This window comes from Bos javanicus, chromosome 12 (genome assembly GCF_032452875.1).
Source record: "Bos javanicus breed banteng chromosome 12, ARS-OSU_banteng_1.0, whole genome shotgun sequence".
Classification (NCBI taxonomy): Eukaryota; Metazoa; Chordata; class Mammalia; order Artiodactyla; family Bovidae; genus Bos; species Bos javanicus.
In genome coordinates, this window is record NC_083879.1 from 35,759,405 (window position 1) to 35,777,563 (window position 18,159).

Here is an 18,159-nt window from a genome sequence, read left to right on the forward strand (position 1 = left end):
GTCTAAAGGGAGCATCCTTGTCCTGGGTCCTCTGTCTTACCTCCACCCCCATTGAAAAGCATGGGCTGCCCCCGTGGGCCCCGCCTCCTTCTGCCCTGGGCCTCTGCACGTGGAGTTCTCTGCCTCCTGACTGTCCCTCCGTCGCGCACCCTGGCCATGCCACGTTTGCTTTGCTGTGGCTTTTGACGTGCACGTTGTGTGTGCTTTTCTCCCACTGGCCCACTTCTCAGGTATCACGTTCCTTTCGTTAGCGTGTTGAGCAGTGCCTGTCTGCTGCTTGTCTGGGAGCACAGGGAAGCGCGGCTGTGTCCTGCTGCTGGGTGGTCAGCTCCATGCAGTGTCCAGCGTGCGGTGACAGATGCCCGACACGTGCGTGTGTCCTGCTCACTGAGCGGGCAGCTCAGCAGTCGTCGCTCAGGACTCGGGTGTCTTTCTGTGCTGCTGACACTGTTTAGCCGTCAGCTCACCTAGCGTCCATAAAAGCTCGGGGGTTGGCAACGCTCATCAGAGATGACAATGTCGTTTTGTAATAAGAATGCTTGGCAGGTATGTGTGGTATGTTGGCATAAGTAGTCATTCTTTTTTTAGTTTGGTTACACTGCCTTTTATTGGTATTCTATTTTTGTGGATCCGATTTGGTTTTGGTAAAATTTTTCAGCTCAAGCTCTTGGGGAAGCTAACTGGATCATAAGATAGTAACGGGGTACAGAAGCTTCCCCTACTCTAGGATTTCCAGTAAAGCCAGCGTTGCTATTTGGAGGCAAGGCTTTGGAAGACTTTCAGGTGAGGTCAGTTCTCCTTTATTTCAAAGAACTTTGGTTCCTTGGACTAAGTGCTGTGTGAAACTGGGCTCCATGGTTCTGTGCTGTGCCAGAAATAGCAGTTTTTGTTGTTAGAAAAAGTAGCACCAACAGAGATTAAATATGTCAGGAGAAAAACTGGGCTTCCCCTTGCTTCTGAAATTTTTCATTTTACTAATGAGGTGGGACATAGAGTGTGGGGAGATGGGAGAGTTAAGGTATTCCTTCTGTAAGATGTGCATAAGGTTGCCGCGAGGGTTCCCTGTGCTGTGAGGTGCTTGCAAGGCCAGGCCGCTGAGACTCTAGGCTTTCCACATTTGTTGGAGGGTAACTTGTCGCTGTGGTGTAAGCTGTGGAGTTGTTGCTTTGCTGTTGGTCCCCACCGCGTGGTGCTTCTGTGCAAAAGGGGTCCACGGGGTCCGCAGATGAACAGGACCTTATTTGCATGTGTGTTTCCAAGGTGACCTTCCCTTTGTGTTAAGAGCTTGTACTTACGGGTCACGCTGTGTGGTTGAGACAGAAGACTTGGCTGGTTTATCCGCTGACAGTTGTGGCTGGTATGGGCAGCCTGTGCTCCTGGCTGTTCCGTGTGTGAGGCTCTGGCCGGCGGTCCCAGAGCAGGCCAGGTGCTGGTGCCTCTGGTTGCTTGGACGGGCCAGCTTCACCCGAGGAGAGCTTTAGAGCTCTGTAAACTCTCCTCGGGAGGAAAGCCAGGAGCCGGAGAGTTAATTCTACACCGTGTGTGCAGTTAGCTTCCAGCTGTGACCAATTTCCAGGGGACTGAGAGCGCGGAGCTTGGAAGACACTGGTTTTCCACTTCAGCATTGCAGCCTTGCTTGGAGAGGGGCTTGTAGTGTGTGTCCAGGGACACGGGACTCCTTGTACTGTAGCTCCTGTTTGCGAAGGTGAAAACACGGGAAGGTGAAGTGACATTGACATGATGACAGATTTTTTCTTTTATAAATGTGGGATTATTAAAAGCTGAAAGCAGCTCCCTGTGGCTGTCATGTGGGTTGAATTTTATTTGATCACAAATGAATGGTTCTGATACAAAATATGAATTACTTGAGTTTAGTATTTATTTTAAAAAAATATGTAAAGCCATAGCCCCAGAAAATTTTTGGTTTAAAATCTGATTTGAATTTTGGTAAAGGATTGCTATTTAGTGTTACTATCTCCTAAAATCTGATAGGTATATAATAAAAGATCATTTAGTAAATGATCACTTCATTGTCAGACTTCTCTTTATTGATAATGTATTTAGATAAAAAGATAAAGCAATATAATGTTGATATTATGACACAGCTGTTAAAGTAGTGCTGTAAACTGAGACTTGCAACTTTTAAATAGGAACCTGTTGTTTTGCTAAAACTGTTAGAGACTTTTGCTTCATGTAATAGTTTTTTGGGAAAACTTACTTTTGTCTATCAGGAAAAGAAAAGCGTAATTACCATTTGTGTATCATAGACTAGGTTTAAAGAGAATCATAAGTTATTAAACAAGAACTTGAAAAAGATTTTGGAATCATGGAAAGAAGGGATGTGATGGTCACAGAAGAGGAAAAATAAAGAAAGGCACAAAACTGGAAAAGAAGGAGAAATACTGCTTCATTTAAATTTTAAATCATTTAAAATTATTTTCTTAAGAGGAAAAGCGCTAGATTTCTGAACTTTAGTGATGGTCTTCTCCTTTTGTTTTTAAAGTATTCTACATTAAGAATTATCTGGGAGAAGTGTATTTCGGGGTCACTTATACTTAGATACAGACATAAGTAACTGGTAATACCAAATCAAAAGTTGAATTACCTTAATTCTCTACATTATTTTGAATCTGCAGTTACAGTCCAGATCTGCGGGTGACTGGTTGTGTTCACGCTGTGATAAGCTTCTAACTGGCTTTTTAGTTGAACCGTGGTGTGAGCACACATTGTCAATAGCAGTATTTCAGGCAGCACAGGGGTCCCTATTCTCTCCTTTCATAGGCAGCAACTCCAGCCATTTCACAGGACAGTGTGCTAAGAACATGTGTTTCTTGTTAGAACAGCGTGTTTAAAAATTTGTTTTATTTTTTTGTTTTTATGTTTTAAGTTCATATGAAAATGTGTCTGAGGATAATTATGTTATTTTAGTAGAGATGTTATTTATAACTGAGTCATACAATTGTGTCCTGTTGTACAAACTGGAGCACATGTTCACTCTTACTGTGAACACCTGGTGTTATGTGGTGGTGCTCAGCTGAGCAGTAGAGAGAAGGTGGGTTAGTATGCAGGGTCTAGAGTGAATCCTCGGGGAACAGTCAGCATGCCTCTTGGCCAGGCATGTTACCAGTGAGCTTTCTCAGCAGAAGGCAAGCATCATGCCAGAGATAAAGAGCCTTTCCAGGTTTGGAGTTAGAAAACAAAACTCATCTGGAACTTTAAAATACTTGTTGGGGAAACATATTTTCTGATGGTATCAGATATTAAAGTCTGAGGTCTTCTTGTGCTGTGGAGAGCATGTAAGGAATGATGATTCTACAACTAGCCTGGTTGTCAACTTTTTAAGGACATTTTCCCATAGAGACTGGGCATAGGAATCAAGTGTGTTTAAAACCAGCCAAGATCAAGAGCAACTAACACTGAAAGTAAAAGATTTGAGGATTATTTTGCACCTGATGTTTAGGTGAGCCATTGCATGTAATTAATTCCATTTCATATCTGGAAAAAAGCCCTCTCTCAAACTTTTACCTGTTTCCTCTTAATATGAGTAACTGCTATCTACAAGTATTTATGGAGCATATGCTGTTTGTAATTGAATGAAAGATAGGAAAGAGACTTGAATAAGTGCCTTGGTCTAGATCTTGTTTCCTTTTGTAATACCTATTTTTGACGTTATCACCTCTCACTTACCAAAGGACCTGGATGAAGCCCTTGCTGTTTTATAACTGGCAGGCTGAAATGAGCTTTTCCATGTGTCCAGGGCTAGCAGAGTCCGTAAATGCCCTCTTTGCTTCCGCCCCCAGCGCCCTGGCTCTGTGCTGGGCCTTCCAGGGGCCTCCATTACTCCTCACCTGAGAGCCGAGTGCGTTCGCTCTGCCTGGGCGGCTGCATGAATGAAACCCAGGGCAAGTGGCCTGACCATTCTGTCAAGGCTCAGTGAGTCTGTCGCACAACTCCTCTGATGTGAAGTAGAATCTTGACACCTTAGTGAGCATATAGCATATTAAGTTCTGTTAGTTTCCTAATTGAAAGTATGTAGTGATTATACACATTTATTTTGAGTATTAGATTTGGATATCCAACAGATAACAGTTTATTACCATTTTAATGTCAGATTGTGACTCCTTAAAAAATAAACTGAAATTGTTTAATGTTTTTGTGCATCTTTGCTCAACATAGTACTCAGTGTAAGTATTTAATAAATATTTTTCATTATTGAACAATTTAAATACCCCCAAATTGCTTTTAGTTAGTAAAATGGGACATTGCAAGTTAAGGAAATTAACTTGGAAAGAGTAAGTGAAGTATTTTTAGTAAAATACAAAAACTTTATAGGCTTATGCAGGTGCTTAATTTCATGTGTTCGAGCCTCCTTGTTTTATGCCCCAACCTTTTATTGTGGAAAATTCCAAAGATGCACAGAAATAGAACACGCAGCTTCAACAGCTGTAAGCTTTATTTCATGTGTGCTCTTCCAGCCCCAGATTATTGTGAGGCACGTCCTAGACGTCAGATGAGTCCACCACAGACACATCAGTGTGTTTCTCTAAAGGGCGATCAAGCCCCGATTGTAGACAGCTCGTGGGGAGACCTAGTGCTCAGTCATTGTGTTCCCTTCTGGTGGAGCCGTACCCCAAATGGGAGCCTTGTGAGAGGACGAGGTCGTGGAGGAGGTGGTGTCTTCCCCACCATGTACAGAGCCCCGCTGCTCCTGACTCCACGAGAGGGCAGACAGAGGAAAGGGAAAGTGAGCTGAATGGAACCTGGTTTGAGTTTCACTTTCATTTAGCAGTCACGTGAAGGCAGACCATTTCTGGGGTGACTTTTCAGAAGCAAACAATGGCTTCTTTTCTGAAGGAGCTCTCAGTGCCCCTCTTTGCTCTTAAGACATAGAGTAAGATTAGATATTTATTAAGCAAAAATCTTCTAAAACATTTCGAGAGAATTACCTGTAATGTTCTCTGTTAATGATTTGGGCTTTAATGGAAATATAACATTTGAATTTATGTCTAATTTTTGCCACCTGTAGTTTTGGATAACCTGTTGAAGTTTCTCACTGGGCGATGAGCACGTGACCTAATTGATACATGTTTGTGGGCACTTGGCTCCTGCAGATGGGGTGCAGTGCTGTCTCTGTGTCCACACAGCCTTCTCCTTTCTCAAATCCTCAGTGGCTTTGTCCATGTCTCCAAGTGAGTTCTGTTCAGAGACACCTGCAGGTGTGTCATGGTGACTGTGTGGCGAGGACAGGATTCTGTGTGAAGCAGCTAACAGTGAACGCCTGAACACTATAAACATTGGTTTTTAGTCTGAGATAGAGTTTGTGCAAACAGATAACTTCTTTGTGTGCAGTCGAATGCTCTGATGTGTGGGACTTGTTCTCCTTCAGCACCACATGTATTTGCTCTTCCTGTTCTCTTTTTTTGTTTCCCAGAAAATGTATTTCTTTGGGGAAAATGCTGTTTTTCCAAGGAGACTGTATGAGACTTGCATTTTGTATAAGTGATTTTAGCTGCTGTAAGATCCTGGAGGGAAGTGATGGGATAAGAATGCAGGAGTTGATTTTTCTTTCTTTCTTTTTTTTTTTTTGCCTGTGTTTTGGCATCTGTTTTGCATTGGTTTCCTTCTGTTGCCACCACTCAGATCGCCTGTCCCTGCAGCATGACATGTAATTATAATGGAACTGTTATCTGCATTCCTGTAGCATTCTTTTTTTTCCAGCACTTAATGCCTTTTATTCCTTAGCTTCAGGCAGGAATTGTGTAGCATGTGTGAAGAGGCTTAAACTGTTTCCATTGCATTCTTTCTGGATGGCTCTGTTATATTTAGGCTTACATTTTAGACAAAGTCGGAATGTTATTGTGGTTGACCTTGACCCCAGATAACTGGGCAGACATTATATAGCCATGTTTGAGTCCTCACAGAACGTGCTCCTGAAGCCAACGGAGTCCTGGCGGGAGGCCCTCCTGGACAGCAGGGTCATGGAGCTGTTCTTTACCGTAAGTCCTGCCCCCCTACCCCCGCCCACAGGGAGGCCACAGAAAGGTGCCATGGGAAGGCCAGTTTCTATATTTCTCTTAAGTGAAGCAGGACAGATTGCTTTTCTCCTCCGAAGCCTTCTCTTCTAATCAGTATACTGCTTAAAGATTATATAGACATGTTTTTGCTGGTTTATAAGAATGTTATATAATTAGGATGGGTTTAATGTCATAGGGCTCAAGGTGTTTGGTCTTGGGACCTCTTTACACTCTTAAAAATTATGGAGAACCCCAAAGAGCTTTTGTGTATGTGGGTTATAGCTAATAGTATTTATATTTTCCGTATTAAAAATTCAAACTGAGAACTTTAAAATATAAATTATTAATTCACCTAAAAATAGCAATATCAGACCACTACATAGTAACATAAAAAGCATTTCAGTGAGCAAATAGCTACATTTTTAAAAACAAATTAAACCTTTAGTGAGAAGAGTGGCATAATTGACATTTTTGCAGATGACACTGATGTCTGGCCTCCTGGCCCAGCCCTCACCTCTGCTCCTTGTCTGGTTGGTTGCAGCTTTGCCATCACATTACTGACATGTAGAACGTTTGTGTGTTGGAGGTGGGGGTTGGGCAGTGGGGGTGGAGAAGGCAGGCACTGCCCTCGCTGCCCCGTGCTGAGAGGAGTGTTGACCTATGACCTGGCAGAATCAAGGAAGTCCTGGGGACCCTGGGCCACATGAGAAGAGCTCTCTGGAGCAGTACGCTTTGTTGCCAGCCGTGGGCTGAGTCAGTGTTCTTGAGTAGCAGTTCACTTCAGCTGTACCTCTGCTTTAAATAGTCCTGCTTATTGTTTGCTAAATAATGAAGAAGTTAGGAACCTGTTCTCATCTTTGCCCAAGAGGGCCCCTTGTGTAATAGGCAGAAGCTGGGGAAAATATATTTGTGTGTCTCTGATAGAGTGTGGGAGAGTGTGTGTGTGAGTGTGTGTATGTTGGATGCTGGTCTGCAGATACATTGCAAACATCCACGTTAGTTATAGCAACTGGGACAAAAGTGCAAACAAAGACCATTTTAAAAAATGATAAGCTATTTTGCTAAATCCCAACCATTAATTATAGTTTACCTTTTCATTTGTTTTAAAAATGCTAGTCACCAGCCTTACAACTGCTTGCCTATTTATACAGCATTTAAAATATTGTTGGCATTAGATATATATTAAAAAAAAAATAGCAAGAACAAGGTTATTCATCCCTTGGTGTACATAAAAATATTTTTCTGTAGAAATGTTCAAACTGAGTATTACCTTGCATTTTATTCTGTAAATCCAAGAAGTAATGGGTAAAAACAGTATTAGTATCAAAGGTGATTGTAACTACACTTTAACACTCTGTTGCCTGCCTCCTCGGACAGAAATTGTTTTGATGTGGATCCAAGTTCAATTCTCTGTATTATTCATTTGACTGAAAACAGTTTATGAAAAGGTAGAAAACTTTCCGGCAGTGCTGCAAGTGGCTCCTGGTCTGAACAGCTGTCTAGACGCGCAGCAGCTGCCCCTGTCAGCTGGGAGCCACCATGGGCAGTCACTCAGCCTTGAGAGTTAACCCTTTTGCTTTGTTATTTTAACAGTTTTGTGTTCTGTGGCCTGTTACTTTCATGTATGCACTTCATGAACAATTTAAATTTTGCCATTTGTTAGAAAAATGTCAGTGACTAATCTTGTTTCATTTTTTTTTTTAAGTTTACTTTTTAAGTTTCAATTCTGTGAATTTATTGCCTCTTTGCAGCCTTTTTCCACAGATTGTTACTCTTCTCTAGGTTTGAATTGCTGCACTTGTATGTACTGTGTCACGGCCTCAAGACCTGGATGTGGCCCTTCTGGGTTCACGAGGCTGGATGGCCTTCTGGCCCTTGCAGGTTGACGACTGATCCCATTTTCTCCTTTCCCTTAGGTGTTGGAAAAGCCCCTTTCCTTAGTTTTTCCTTTCTGATCTTCCATGTGGTCTCTTCTTCACACTGCTTGCTGTGTGGATACTGGTGGTCCCTTCTCAGCTCTCGGCTTCGCAGCCGTGTGCCATCTTCTTGTACTTGTCTTCTGCTCATCACCCATCTCGCCCCACTCCTTGTCTGTGTTCAGTCCCAGAGCCTTCTGGTCCCGTGCTCCACCAGGCACTCGACTAGAGGTCCACAGACATCTTTGATTCCCCGTGTCTCCGCAGAGCCCAGCATCTTACTCATGAGCCTTTCTTTACTCTGTATTTCCTGTCTTGCTTCTCCACTCCCCTACCTCTTTAGGAGAAGGCAGTGGCACTCCACTCCAGTACTCTTGCCTGGAAAATCCCATGGAACGGAGGAGCCTGGTGGGCTGCAGTCCATGGGGTCGCTAAGAGTAGGACACGATTGAGCGACTTCCCTTTCACTTTTCACTTTCATGCATTGGAGAAGGAAATGGCAACCCACTCCAGCGTTCTTGCCTGGAGAATCCCAGGGACGGGGGAGCCTGGTGGGCTGCCGTCTCTGGAGTCACACAGAGTTGGACACGACTGAAGCGACTTAGCAGCAGCAGCAGCAGCAGCCTTTCTTTATCCCTCTGCTTTCCCCTATTCAGGTGTTGGGTTCGGGTTTTAAGTTGTGTAATGTAGTTCAGATATGGTGAACTCCTGTTTACACAGAGCTCCTGTGTGATGGAAGAAGGGCAGGAATCTACATCTTCTGTAAGAATCAGTCGTTGATTTATCATGTGCTTTATGTGGTTCATGTTTCAGGAAAGATAAGCCCGAACAATGAAGTCAGGCTCTGAGGATGGTTTATTTTATTTTATTTATTTTGTTTAATGACATGGTCCACATTGGCTATTTCTTTTGCTTCCTCAGGGCTAGACCAGGATCCAGCGACCACTTGGCTGATGAAGCAGCCCTCTGGGGCCCCAGACTGTGTTGTCTGTCACATTTAAATGTTGATAAGGTTAAAAAACACAGTGAGAGAAATGTAGCTACAGCCTTCAGATAAGGCGCTTAAGAATAGTTGTGTTCAGAAGTTCTTGAAGTAGAGTGTATACGTGCACTTGTGCATTGTACTTTTAATCAACTTTATATAAAACTCAGGATACTTCGAAAAACACTGTGTTGCTATGGACCAGGGAGCACCTGGCCAGGTGAGCTGCTGGGCTTCGCAGGTCGTGAGTTCTCCAAGGCAGCTTCTACTCCACCCTCTGAAGACAATCAGACAGCAAAAACTCCCTGACAGCTGTTAAGTCATGAGTTCTGTGTAATTTTCACATGTCCTAAAATACTGTATCATTCTTCAGTTTTGTTTTTCCCAGCCGCGTACAAAGGTAAACAACGTTCTTACCTCACAGGTCACACAGAAGCAGGCAGAAAGCCAGGTCTGGCCCGTGGGCTGTGGGTTGCCAACCCCTTTTCTAAACCAGAGAAGGTAACATGTCAGTAGATAAATTAATTTTGTGACTTGTAGCGAGTTTCTAATATTTTAACTTTCTTAGAACCTCAAGAAGCTCAGGAATTGAAGACTAGTGGAATCCATCTGAGAACTGGGGGTGTGTAGGTGCTCCGTGTCCCAGCCCTGCACCAGTGCATACTTGGGAAACATTCTACCTTCACACAACTTATACGTGATTTGTAGAATCAGAGTGAAATAATCTGAAAACCATGTATAAATGTATACATTTGACATTCAGAAAGCAGAGAGGTTTGTGTAGGGGAAAGGGGGCTGGAAAACTGAAATGCTTGTGGAAAGTAGAAGATGGCCGTAGTAAGTGTGGTCGATTAAGACAAGTTTCCTGTGAGTTCTCTGAACCATTTTCATGGGTTGTTCTGGTTATTAAGTCTGAGAACATTAATGACCTTCATCGGAATGCTGTATGCCAGGTGTTTCAGAGCAGTATTGCAGAACTGAAATAAAATCTAGATGAGGTTCAAAGTGAACTTAAATATAATCTAAGTAAATTTTGTAAAAAATTTATTAATTGCAATGATGTAGCATAAAATGAGATTCGGACAACTTGTAGGCAGTCTCAGAGTTAATGGAAGACTGTTTATGTGTTGTTTGAACGAGCGTGCTCCTAGGGATGGAGGGGTGCGCTGGTTTTCTGAGTGTGACTGTCTGCATCCACTGGAGCGCCATCTGTACGCTCCTGCCTGAACTTCGCTAACTTTAGCAGGAGCCTGGGTGAGGCATAGTTAGCATAATACAGACGACTGTCGTCCTTGCTGTTTTTAGAAGGAGCAGTGTGCCTGACTGGCCAGCATCTGTTTCTCTCTTTGTCACAATAGGCTGGAGACAGTTCAGTTTTCACAATGTAGGTAGCCCTCCACTGAAGACTAACTGATACGTTTAAAATCATGGCCTGTAACAAGCAGTGCACTGAGGCACAATTTTCAAATTTAACTTCGGAATCAGTTTTCAAGAAATAATCAGCTGCAGTGAATTTTTCTCTCCCTTCATTTGGCATGATAGAAACGTGACCCGTATAAAAGAGGAATTTATTTTTATGGATTAGCTCATCTTTCCAACAGGTACATCGAAAGATCAGAGAGGATTCTGACATGGCCCAGGACTCGCTGCAGTGCCTTGCACAGTTGGCGTCCCTGCACGGGCCTGTCTTCCCTGATGAGGGCGCTCAGGTGGACTACCTCGCCCACTTCATCGAGGGCCTGTTGGGCACCATCAATGGGTAGGTGTCCCAGCTGGGAGCGGCCCTGGCTCTCCTGCATGGTTCTTGGTGGAGGGAAGAGAAACCAGTGAATCCCCTTAACCCTCTGAAGTAGAGTTATATGTGAAGTGAGCACACAGAGATGTGCCTTTGGAACGAGTAGGGGGAAACCAGTTCCCCCTGCTCCACTTAACGCCGGTGCCCACACCTTGGGTTGTAGGATTGAGATAGAAGACTCTGAGGCTGTGGGCATCTCCAGCATCATCAGCAACCTGATCACCGTGTTCCCTCGCAACGTGCTGACTGCCATCCCCCGAGAGCTGTTCTCGTCCTTCGTCAACTGCCTCACGCACCTCACCTGCTCTTTCGGGCGCAGCGCTGCACTGGAAGAAGTGGTAAGTGGCTCCTCTTATCACACGGCATCCATCTCTCCGTCCATCTCACAGTGAGGGCTGCTGTGCTTCTGAGCACTGCTCACAGTGAGTCATCGTTTTAAAGGCATGTGTTCTTGTTTATATGTGCAAATTATTTGGCGATCTGTGCTTGGAAACATGGCTTTTAAAACATTTGTGATTAAAATCACTTTCAGTTCAGTTGCTCAGTCGTGTCCAACTCTTTGCAACCCCATGGACTGCAGCATGCCAGGCTTCCCTTATTGGTCTAAGTAATTATTTTTAATTACTTTTGTTTATTTTTTATAATTTTATTTATTTATTTTTGGCTACATGGGCCTTTCTCTACTTGTGGCAGGTGGGGGCCACTCTCTAGTTGTGGTGCTTGGGCTTCTCATTGTGATGGCTTCTTTTGTTTGGATCCTGGGCCCTAGACCACAGGCTCAGGAGTTGTGGTGCACAGACTTAGTTGCTCTTCGGCATGTGGAATTTCCCTCATCAGAGATCAAACTCGTGTCTCTTGCATTGGCAGGCAGATTCTTTACCACTGAGCCACTTTAGCCCTGGTCTAAAGATTTTAAGTTGAGATAATTTAGTACATGAATATAGGAAATGGAGTGAAATGTTTATATTAAATATTATGCTGAAAGCCTGTTTTAATATTAAGCTATTTGATTAAGTTTAAAGGGTGCTGTGAGCTTTATGGTATGGTTGTGACTATATATAATTTTAAGTGTTTCTTGAGAATTTAAAAATCTTGGGCTTACCTGAAAATTGCATAAATATAATTTGGTTCAAATAATTGTAACACTGTTTATTTTGATTAGACTATGCTTTTGAAAATATTTTTGGTGCTATGGTTTAATAATATACCTTAGTAAATTTTAATTTACATTAAAATGAAGACTAGTTCCAGTACTCAGAGATGTTTCTTGGTACAGATTTTAAATGCTTATCTTCCAAGTTTTATATTTAATCTAGAAAACATGTGCTAAACTTTTTGACAACAAAGCTGCATGTGTAATGATTACTGTGAATAACTCCATTAATCTTGGGAAGTAATTGATTTTTTTCCCTGCAAAGTAGTTATTGTTGAAACTAATTTTTTTTTTTTATGAAATGTAAATCCGTTTCAAAGATTGTAAGGGTAAGAAGAATATTTGTGAACATTTGACAGAATTTCAAGTTAAGTCCTAACGGCTGTTGTGTTGGGAGGTCTGGCAACATGCGTGGAAGTGTATAGTGTCCCTTTTTGGAGGTGTCAGAGCGTGAAGAACCCAGGTGTGGCTGTGTCCGTACTGTGGGCGCCCCGTGGTTTGATGGGGAAGGAGCCAGGCCAGGAAAACATTTGTGTGTTGGAAAGTGGGTCATGGAGGAATAGACATTTACAGGCCTCACGTGTGAGATCTGAATTTCTGGGCAAGGAAAATGATGTTCTAAGTATGGAAGTACAGGGAGAGTTAAAGGAAGCTTTACTCAAATCTTTTTCAAGTGATCACAGATTCTGAGTCGCTAGGGCTTCACATCCTGAGTCCCCCCTTCCCCTACCCCTTCCCCCTTGTCTTGTTTTCTTTTCTAAACCCTGGGGGTTATACAGTAGAATAAGCACGTTTAGAAACGCAGCTGCTTTTTAGTATCTGTCTGTGGGTTGAGGAATCTTCTAACCATTTTATAGAGGAATTGCCGAAAGATGCATAACATTTTTGGTTTGCAGATTTTGAATTTGAGCATTTATTTATTTTGCCTAGGGAACTAACAACTTGGAAAACATTGTTTCTGCCAAGGTTTGACATAGAAGTATTGGAACTCAGAGGGCCTGGCTGCACTTGGAGAGATTGGGTGTTTCTTGTTCTCTCTTCCTTTCTTTTAACAAATTGATTTCTTTTAACCTGTTTATGATGTTTAAAAAATGGTGTTAGAAACAGTTGGTTATCCATCGAAAAAAGCAGAGGGAAAAGATTTGTCTAATGCTTTCCATGACTCATAGCAACCAACTTGGCAAGGGTTGTACTGCTTAAAAGACTACTGTTGGAAACAACTAGATCTAATGGCCAGGGTTTCATAAGGGAACACTTGAGTAAGGAGGCCCGGCCACCTCAGGGCAGGTGGGCGAGTCCCAGCGATGCTGGCCCTTAGGAGGGCTGCTGGGTCAGTCCAGTTCTGTGAATGTTTATCCGTCATCTGTATTTCACCAGGCACTGTGTTTGAAAAATACATTCTTTAGCATTAAGAATTTGGAAAGTCATATATGTTTCCAAAAGGAAAAAGTTAATCTAAGAGTGTAACATTAAAAATTCTCTGAAAAGTTATAGTTGAGACTACTTATTCAGAGGCCGGGAATACTGTCATATGCATGGGTGCTCTGAGTCAAATTAATTCTGTGCTGTAAGGACTGGCTAGAAAAACAAGAGAATGAATTAATTTCTATTGCATTTGACATTCAGAGACTTCTCTAAATTCTTTTTTTTATTTATTTATTTGGCTGCACCTGGACTAGTTGCCGCCCACAGGATCTTCAGTTGCAGCATGAGAAGTTTTAGTTGCAGCTTGAGGGATCTGGTTCCCCAACCAGGGACTGAACCCGGGCCCCCTGCATTGGGAGCATAGAGTCTTAGCCACTGGACCACCAGGGAAGTCCCTAAATTCTCTTTAAAATGGAGAGATCATGACTTTTTATTTGTAACATTTCTGTGTTTTTTTCTCTATGTTGCGATTTTTGCTTCATATGATGCTGCACTTGGAAAGGGGCTTTCCAGGTGGTGCTGGTAGTGAAGAACCTAAAGAACCCGGCTACCAATGCCTGAGACGTAAGAGGCGCTGGGGTCGGGAAGAGCCCCTGGAGGCAGAAATGGCAGCCCACTCCAGTATTCTTCCCGGGAGAATCCCATGGACAGAGGAGCCTGGCGGACTGCAGTCCGTAGAGTCACAAAGAATATAGTCACAGAGACACAACTGAAGTGACTTAGCATGCATGCATACCAGAAAGAGTATAGCAGATGAACAACAGCACAAACTGTTTCAGTTCTTTCCCTCTTTAATCTTTTGTATGTCCTTGCTTGCTATTTTACACTGTATATTATCTGATACATGTATTACATATGTCTTATCTGTCATTGGACTTGTAGGTTATGGCAGTGCCTATAAAATTTAAACTTATTGTGAAGTATTTTGTTCATGTCAAGTAAAAACTTTATATATGTGTGTGTGTGTGTGTGTGTATAAACATTGTGAAGAATAAGATGAACAGCTGTGTGCCAGCCATGCAGATATTACAGTATATCGCTGGGGCCTTTCCCCCTTCCACCTACCTGGAGTTCCCCCTGTTGTCATAAGCACGGTTTATATTGCACAAGTTACTTCTGCCAAATGATTTTGTATCGTGTTTGCTAACGAGCGCTGCCAGGGTACCGGGCTGCGCTGTTGGCTCCTTTCCACCCTCTGTGACCTCGACGGTTCTGCGTGCTCGCCTTCCCAAGTCCTCCTGAGAGCAGAAGAGCAGCCCCTAGCTGTTTACAGGAAACAGGAGTTGAGCAGGCTTTTCATTAGTGGTGCAGCTCCATGTGAGAGCTGATGGCTCACAGCCACTTACTGTAGTTTTTATGTCTGTGGATCATAATGCTTTTCTTAACTGAGTCAGGTAACTCATGTTTATATATAAAGACAATACTCCCGGGCAAAGAGAGAGCTTCCCAGTTCTGTGAAAATGATTTGGAGTTGTCACGTTGGTTTTTTGCTGTTTGTAGAAAAAGGTCTGCAGGAGTTGTCTGCAGCATAGCAGTCAAGTGTTAGAACCACATTGGCACCGTGTTTTATCTGGTATACTTTTACAGTATCTGACATAAGGCACTCATGCATACTTTATTTTTATAGTGGGGTTTTAGATTCATAGCAAAGTGGAGTGAAAATACAGAATTCCCACTGCTCCCCCCAACTCCCAACACACAGCCTCCCCCACCATCAACATCCTACCAGAGGGTGCATGTGGGACACTTGATGAACCTACCCTGACTGTCACCAGCACCCCGAGCCCACGTCTTTGTCGGGGTTCACTCTGTTGTATGGGTCGTGGGTGTGGATGTATGTGATAAGTGCATCCGCCATAATGGTTTCACACAGAGGAGTCTTACTGCCCCTAGCCCCCCCCTCCCTGACAACCAGGGATCTTTTCCTTTTCTCCAAAGTGTGGCCTTTAAATGTCATATAGTTGGAATTGTACAGTTATGCTAGATTTTAATCTGAAATTCACATGCATGTTAAAAGGAGACCAGATTCACATACTGAAACTTTTCTTCCCCAAACTTCATTTGGCAGTGTTTTCATAAACAAAATTAACCACTATTTCTATGTGTCCAAATGGTGGTTCTTGTTGTTCAGTTGCTAAGTTGTGTCTCAGAGATTTTTTGACCCCCAAGGATGGCAGCGTGCCAGGCTTCCCTGTCCTTCACTATCTCCCAGAGTTTGCTTAAAAACTCACGTCCATTGAGGCAGTGATGCCATCTAGCCATCTCATCCTCTGTCGTCCCCTTCTCCTCCTACCCTCAGTCTTTCCCAGCATCAGGGTCTTTTCCAGTGAGTCAGTTCCTAGTGTCAGATGGCCAAAGTATTGGAGCTTCAGCATCAGTCCTTCCAATGAACATTCAGGACTGATTTTCTTTAGGATGGACTGGTTGGATCTCCTTGCATTCCAGGGGACTCTCAAGAGTCTTCTCCAACACCCAAATTTGAAAACATTGATTTTTTGGTGCTCAGCCTTCTTTATGGTCCAACTCTCACGTCTGTACATGAGTACTGGAAAAAACCGTAGCTTTGACTAGACGGACCTTTGTTGGCAAAGTGATGTCTCTGCTTTTTAATATGCTGTCTAGGTTGGTCATAGCTTTTCTTCCAAGGAGCAAGCGTCTTTTAATTTCATGGCTGCAGTCATTGTCCACAGTGATTTTGGAGCCCAAGAAAATAGTCTGTCACTGTTTCTATCTTTGCCCCTTCTATTTGCCATGAAGTGATGGGACCAGATGCCATGATCTTAGTTTTTTGAATGTTGAGTTTTAAGCCAGCTTTTTCACTCTCCTCTTTCACACTTAACAAAAGGCTGTTTAGTTTCTCTTCATTTTCTGCGAGTAGGGTGGTATCATCTGCATATCTGAGGTTGTTGGTATTTCTCTGGACAGTCTTGATTCCAGCTTGTGATTCATTCAGCTGGACATTTTGCACAATGTACCCTGCATATATAATTTAAATAAGCAGGGTGACAGTATACAACCTTGACGTACTCCTTTCCCAATTTGGAACCAGTCTGTTGTTCCATGTCCAGCTCTAACTTGCTTCTTGACCTATATACAGATTTCTCAAGAGGCAGGTAAGGTGGTCGGGTATTCTATCTCTTTAAGAATTTTTCATAGTTTGTTGTGATCTACACAGTCAAAGGCTTTAGTGAAGTCAGTGAAGCAAAAGTACATGTTTTTTGGAATTTCTTTTCTTTTTCTATGATCCAGTGGATGTTGGCAATTTTGCCACTGGTTCTTTTGTCTTTTCTAAATCCAGCTTGTACGTGTGGAAGTTCTTGGTTCATGTACTGCTTGCTTGGAGAATTTTGAGCACAATCTTGCTATCATGTGAAATGAGTGCAGTTGTATGGAATTTGAACATTCTTTGGCTTGCCTTTCTTTGAGATTGGAATGAAAACTGACCTTTTCCAGTCCTGTGGCCACTGGTGAGTTTTGCAAATTTTCTGGCATACTGAGTGTAGCACTCTGAACAGCATCAACTTTTAGGATTTAAAATAGTTCAACTGGAATTCCATCACCTCCACTAGCTTTGTTCGTAGTGATGCTTCCTAAGGCCCACTTGACTTAATACTCCAGGATTCTGTCTCTAGGTGAGTGATCACACCATTGAGGTTATCTGGGTCATTAAGATCTTTTTTGTGTAGTTCTGTGTATTCTTGCCATGTCTTCTTAATATCTTCTGCTTCTATTAGGTCCATACCATTTCTGTCCTTTATTGAGCCCATCTTTGCATGAAATGTTCCCTTGGTATCTCCAGTTTTCTTGAGGAGATCTCTAGTCTTTCCCATTCTATTGTTTTCCTCTATTTCTTTGCGTGTTCACTTAAGAAGGCTTTATCTCTCCTTGCTATTCTCTGGAACTCAGCATTCAGTTGGGTTTATCCTCTTTGCCTTTCACTTCTCTTCTTTCAGAAATTCATAAGGCCTCCTCAGACAACTATTTTGCCTTTTTGCATTTCTTTTTCTTGGGGATGGTCTTGATCACTGCCTCCTATACAGTGTCACAAACCTCTGTCCATAGTTTTTCAGGCACTGTATCAGATCTAATCCCTTGAATCTATTTGTCACTTCTACTGTACAATCATACAGGATAGTGTTTAGGGCATAAGCTTGAATTACTGTGATATTGAATGGTTTGCCTTGGAAACAAGCCGAGATCATTCTGTCATTTTTTGAGATTGCACACAAGTACTGCATTTCAGACTCTTCTGTTTGACTGTGAGGACTACTCCATTTCTTCTAAGGGATTTTTGCCCACAGTAGTAGATACAGTGGTCATCTGAATTAAATTCACTCATTCCCATCCATTTTAGTTCACTGATTCTAAGATGTTGATGTTTACTCTTGCCATCTCCTGCTTGATCACATCCAGTTTACCTTGATTCCTGAACCTAACATTCCAGGTTCCTATGTGATACTGTTCTTTACAGCACTGGACTTTACTTTCTCTACCAGACATCCGCAGCTGAGTGCCATTTCCACTTTGGCACAGCCTCTTCATTCTTTCTGGAGCTATTAGTAGTTGTCCTCCCCACTTCCCCTGTAGCACATTGGACACCTTCTGACCAGGGGGAGATCATCTCTGGTGTCATATCTTTTTGCCTTTTCATACTGTTCATAGGGTTCTTGCAGCAAGAATACTGGAGTGGTTTGCCATTCCCTCCTCCAGCGGACCACGTCTTGTCAGAACTCTCCACGGTGACCCGTCCATCTTGGGTGGCTCTGCATGGCATGGCTCATGGCTTCATTGGGTTATGCAAGCCCCTTTGCTATGACAAGGCTGTGACCCATGAATGGGTTCAAATAGTTACCAGATACAAAAGCAGACTGTTT

At 42.9% G+C, this 18,159-nt stretch overlaps 1 protein-coding gene across 4 annotated transcripts in view; it reads left to right on the forward strand.

Annotated features, from left to right (window-relative positions):
- The window catches only part of XPO4 (exportin 4), a 91,947-nt gene that overhangs the window by 47,323 nt on the left and 26,465 nt on the right, over window positions 1-18,159 (forward strand). For all 4 annotated transcript variants that reach the window (XM_061434987.1, XM_061434988.1, XM_061434989.1 and 1 more), the window contains 3 exons: window positions 5,883-5,996; window positions 10,514-10,671; window positions 10,871-11,045. In XM_061434987.1, the coding sequence (XP_061290971.1) occupies window positions 5,883-5,996; window positions 10,514-10,671; window positions 10,871-11,045 (447 nt within the window). The remainder of the gene's footprint in view (window positions 1-5,882; window positions 5,997-10,513; window positions 10,672-10,870; window positions 11,046-18,159) is intronic.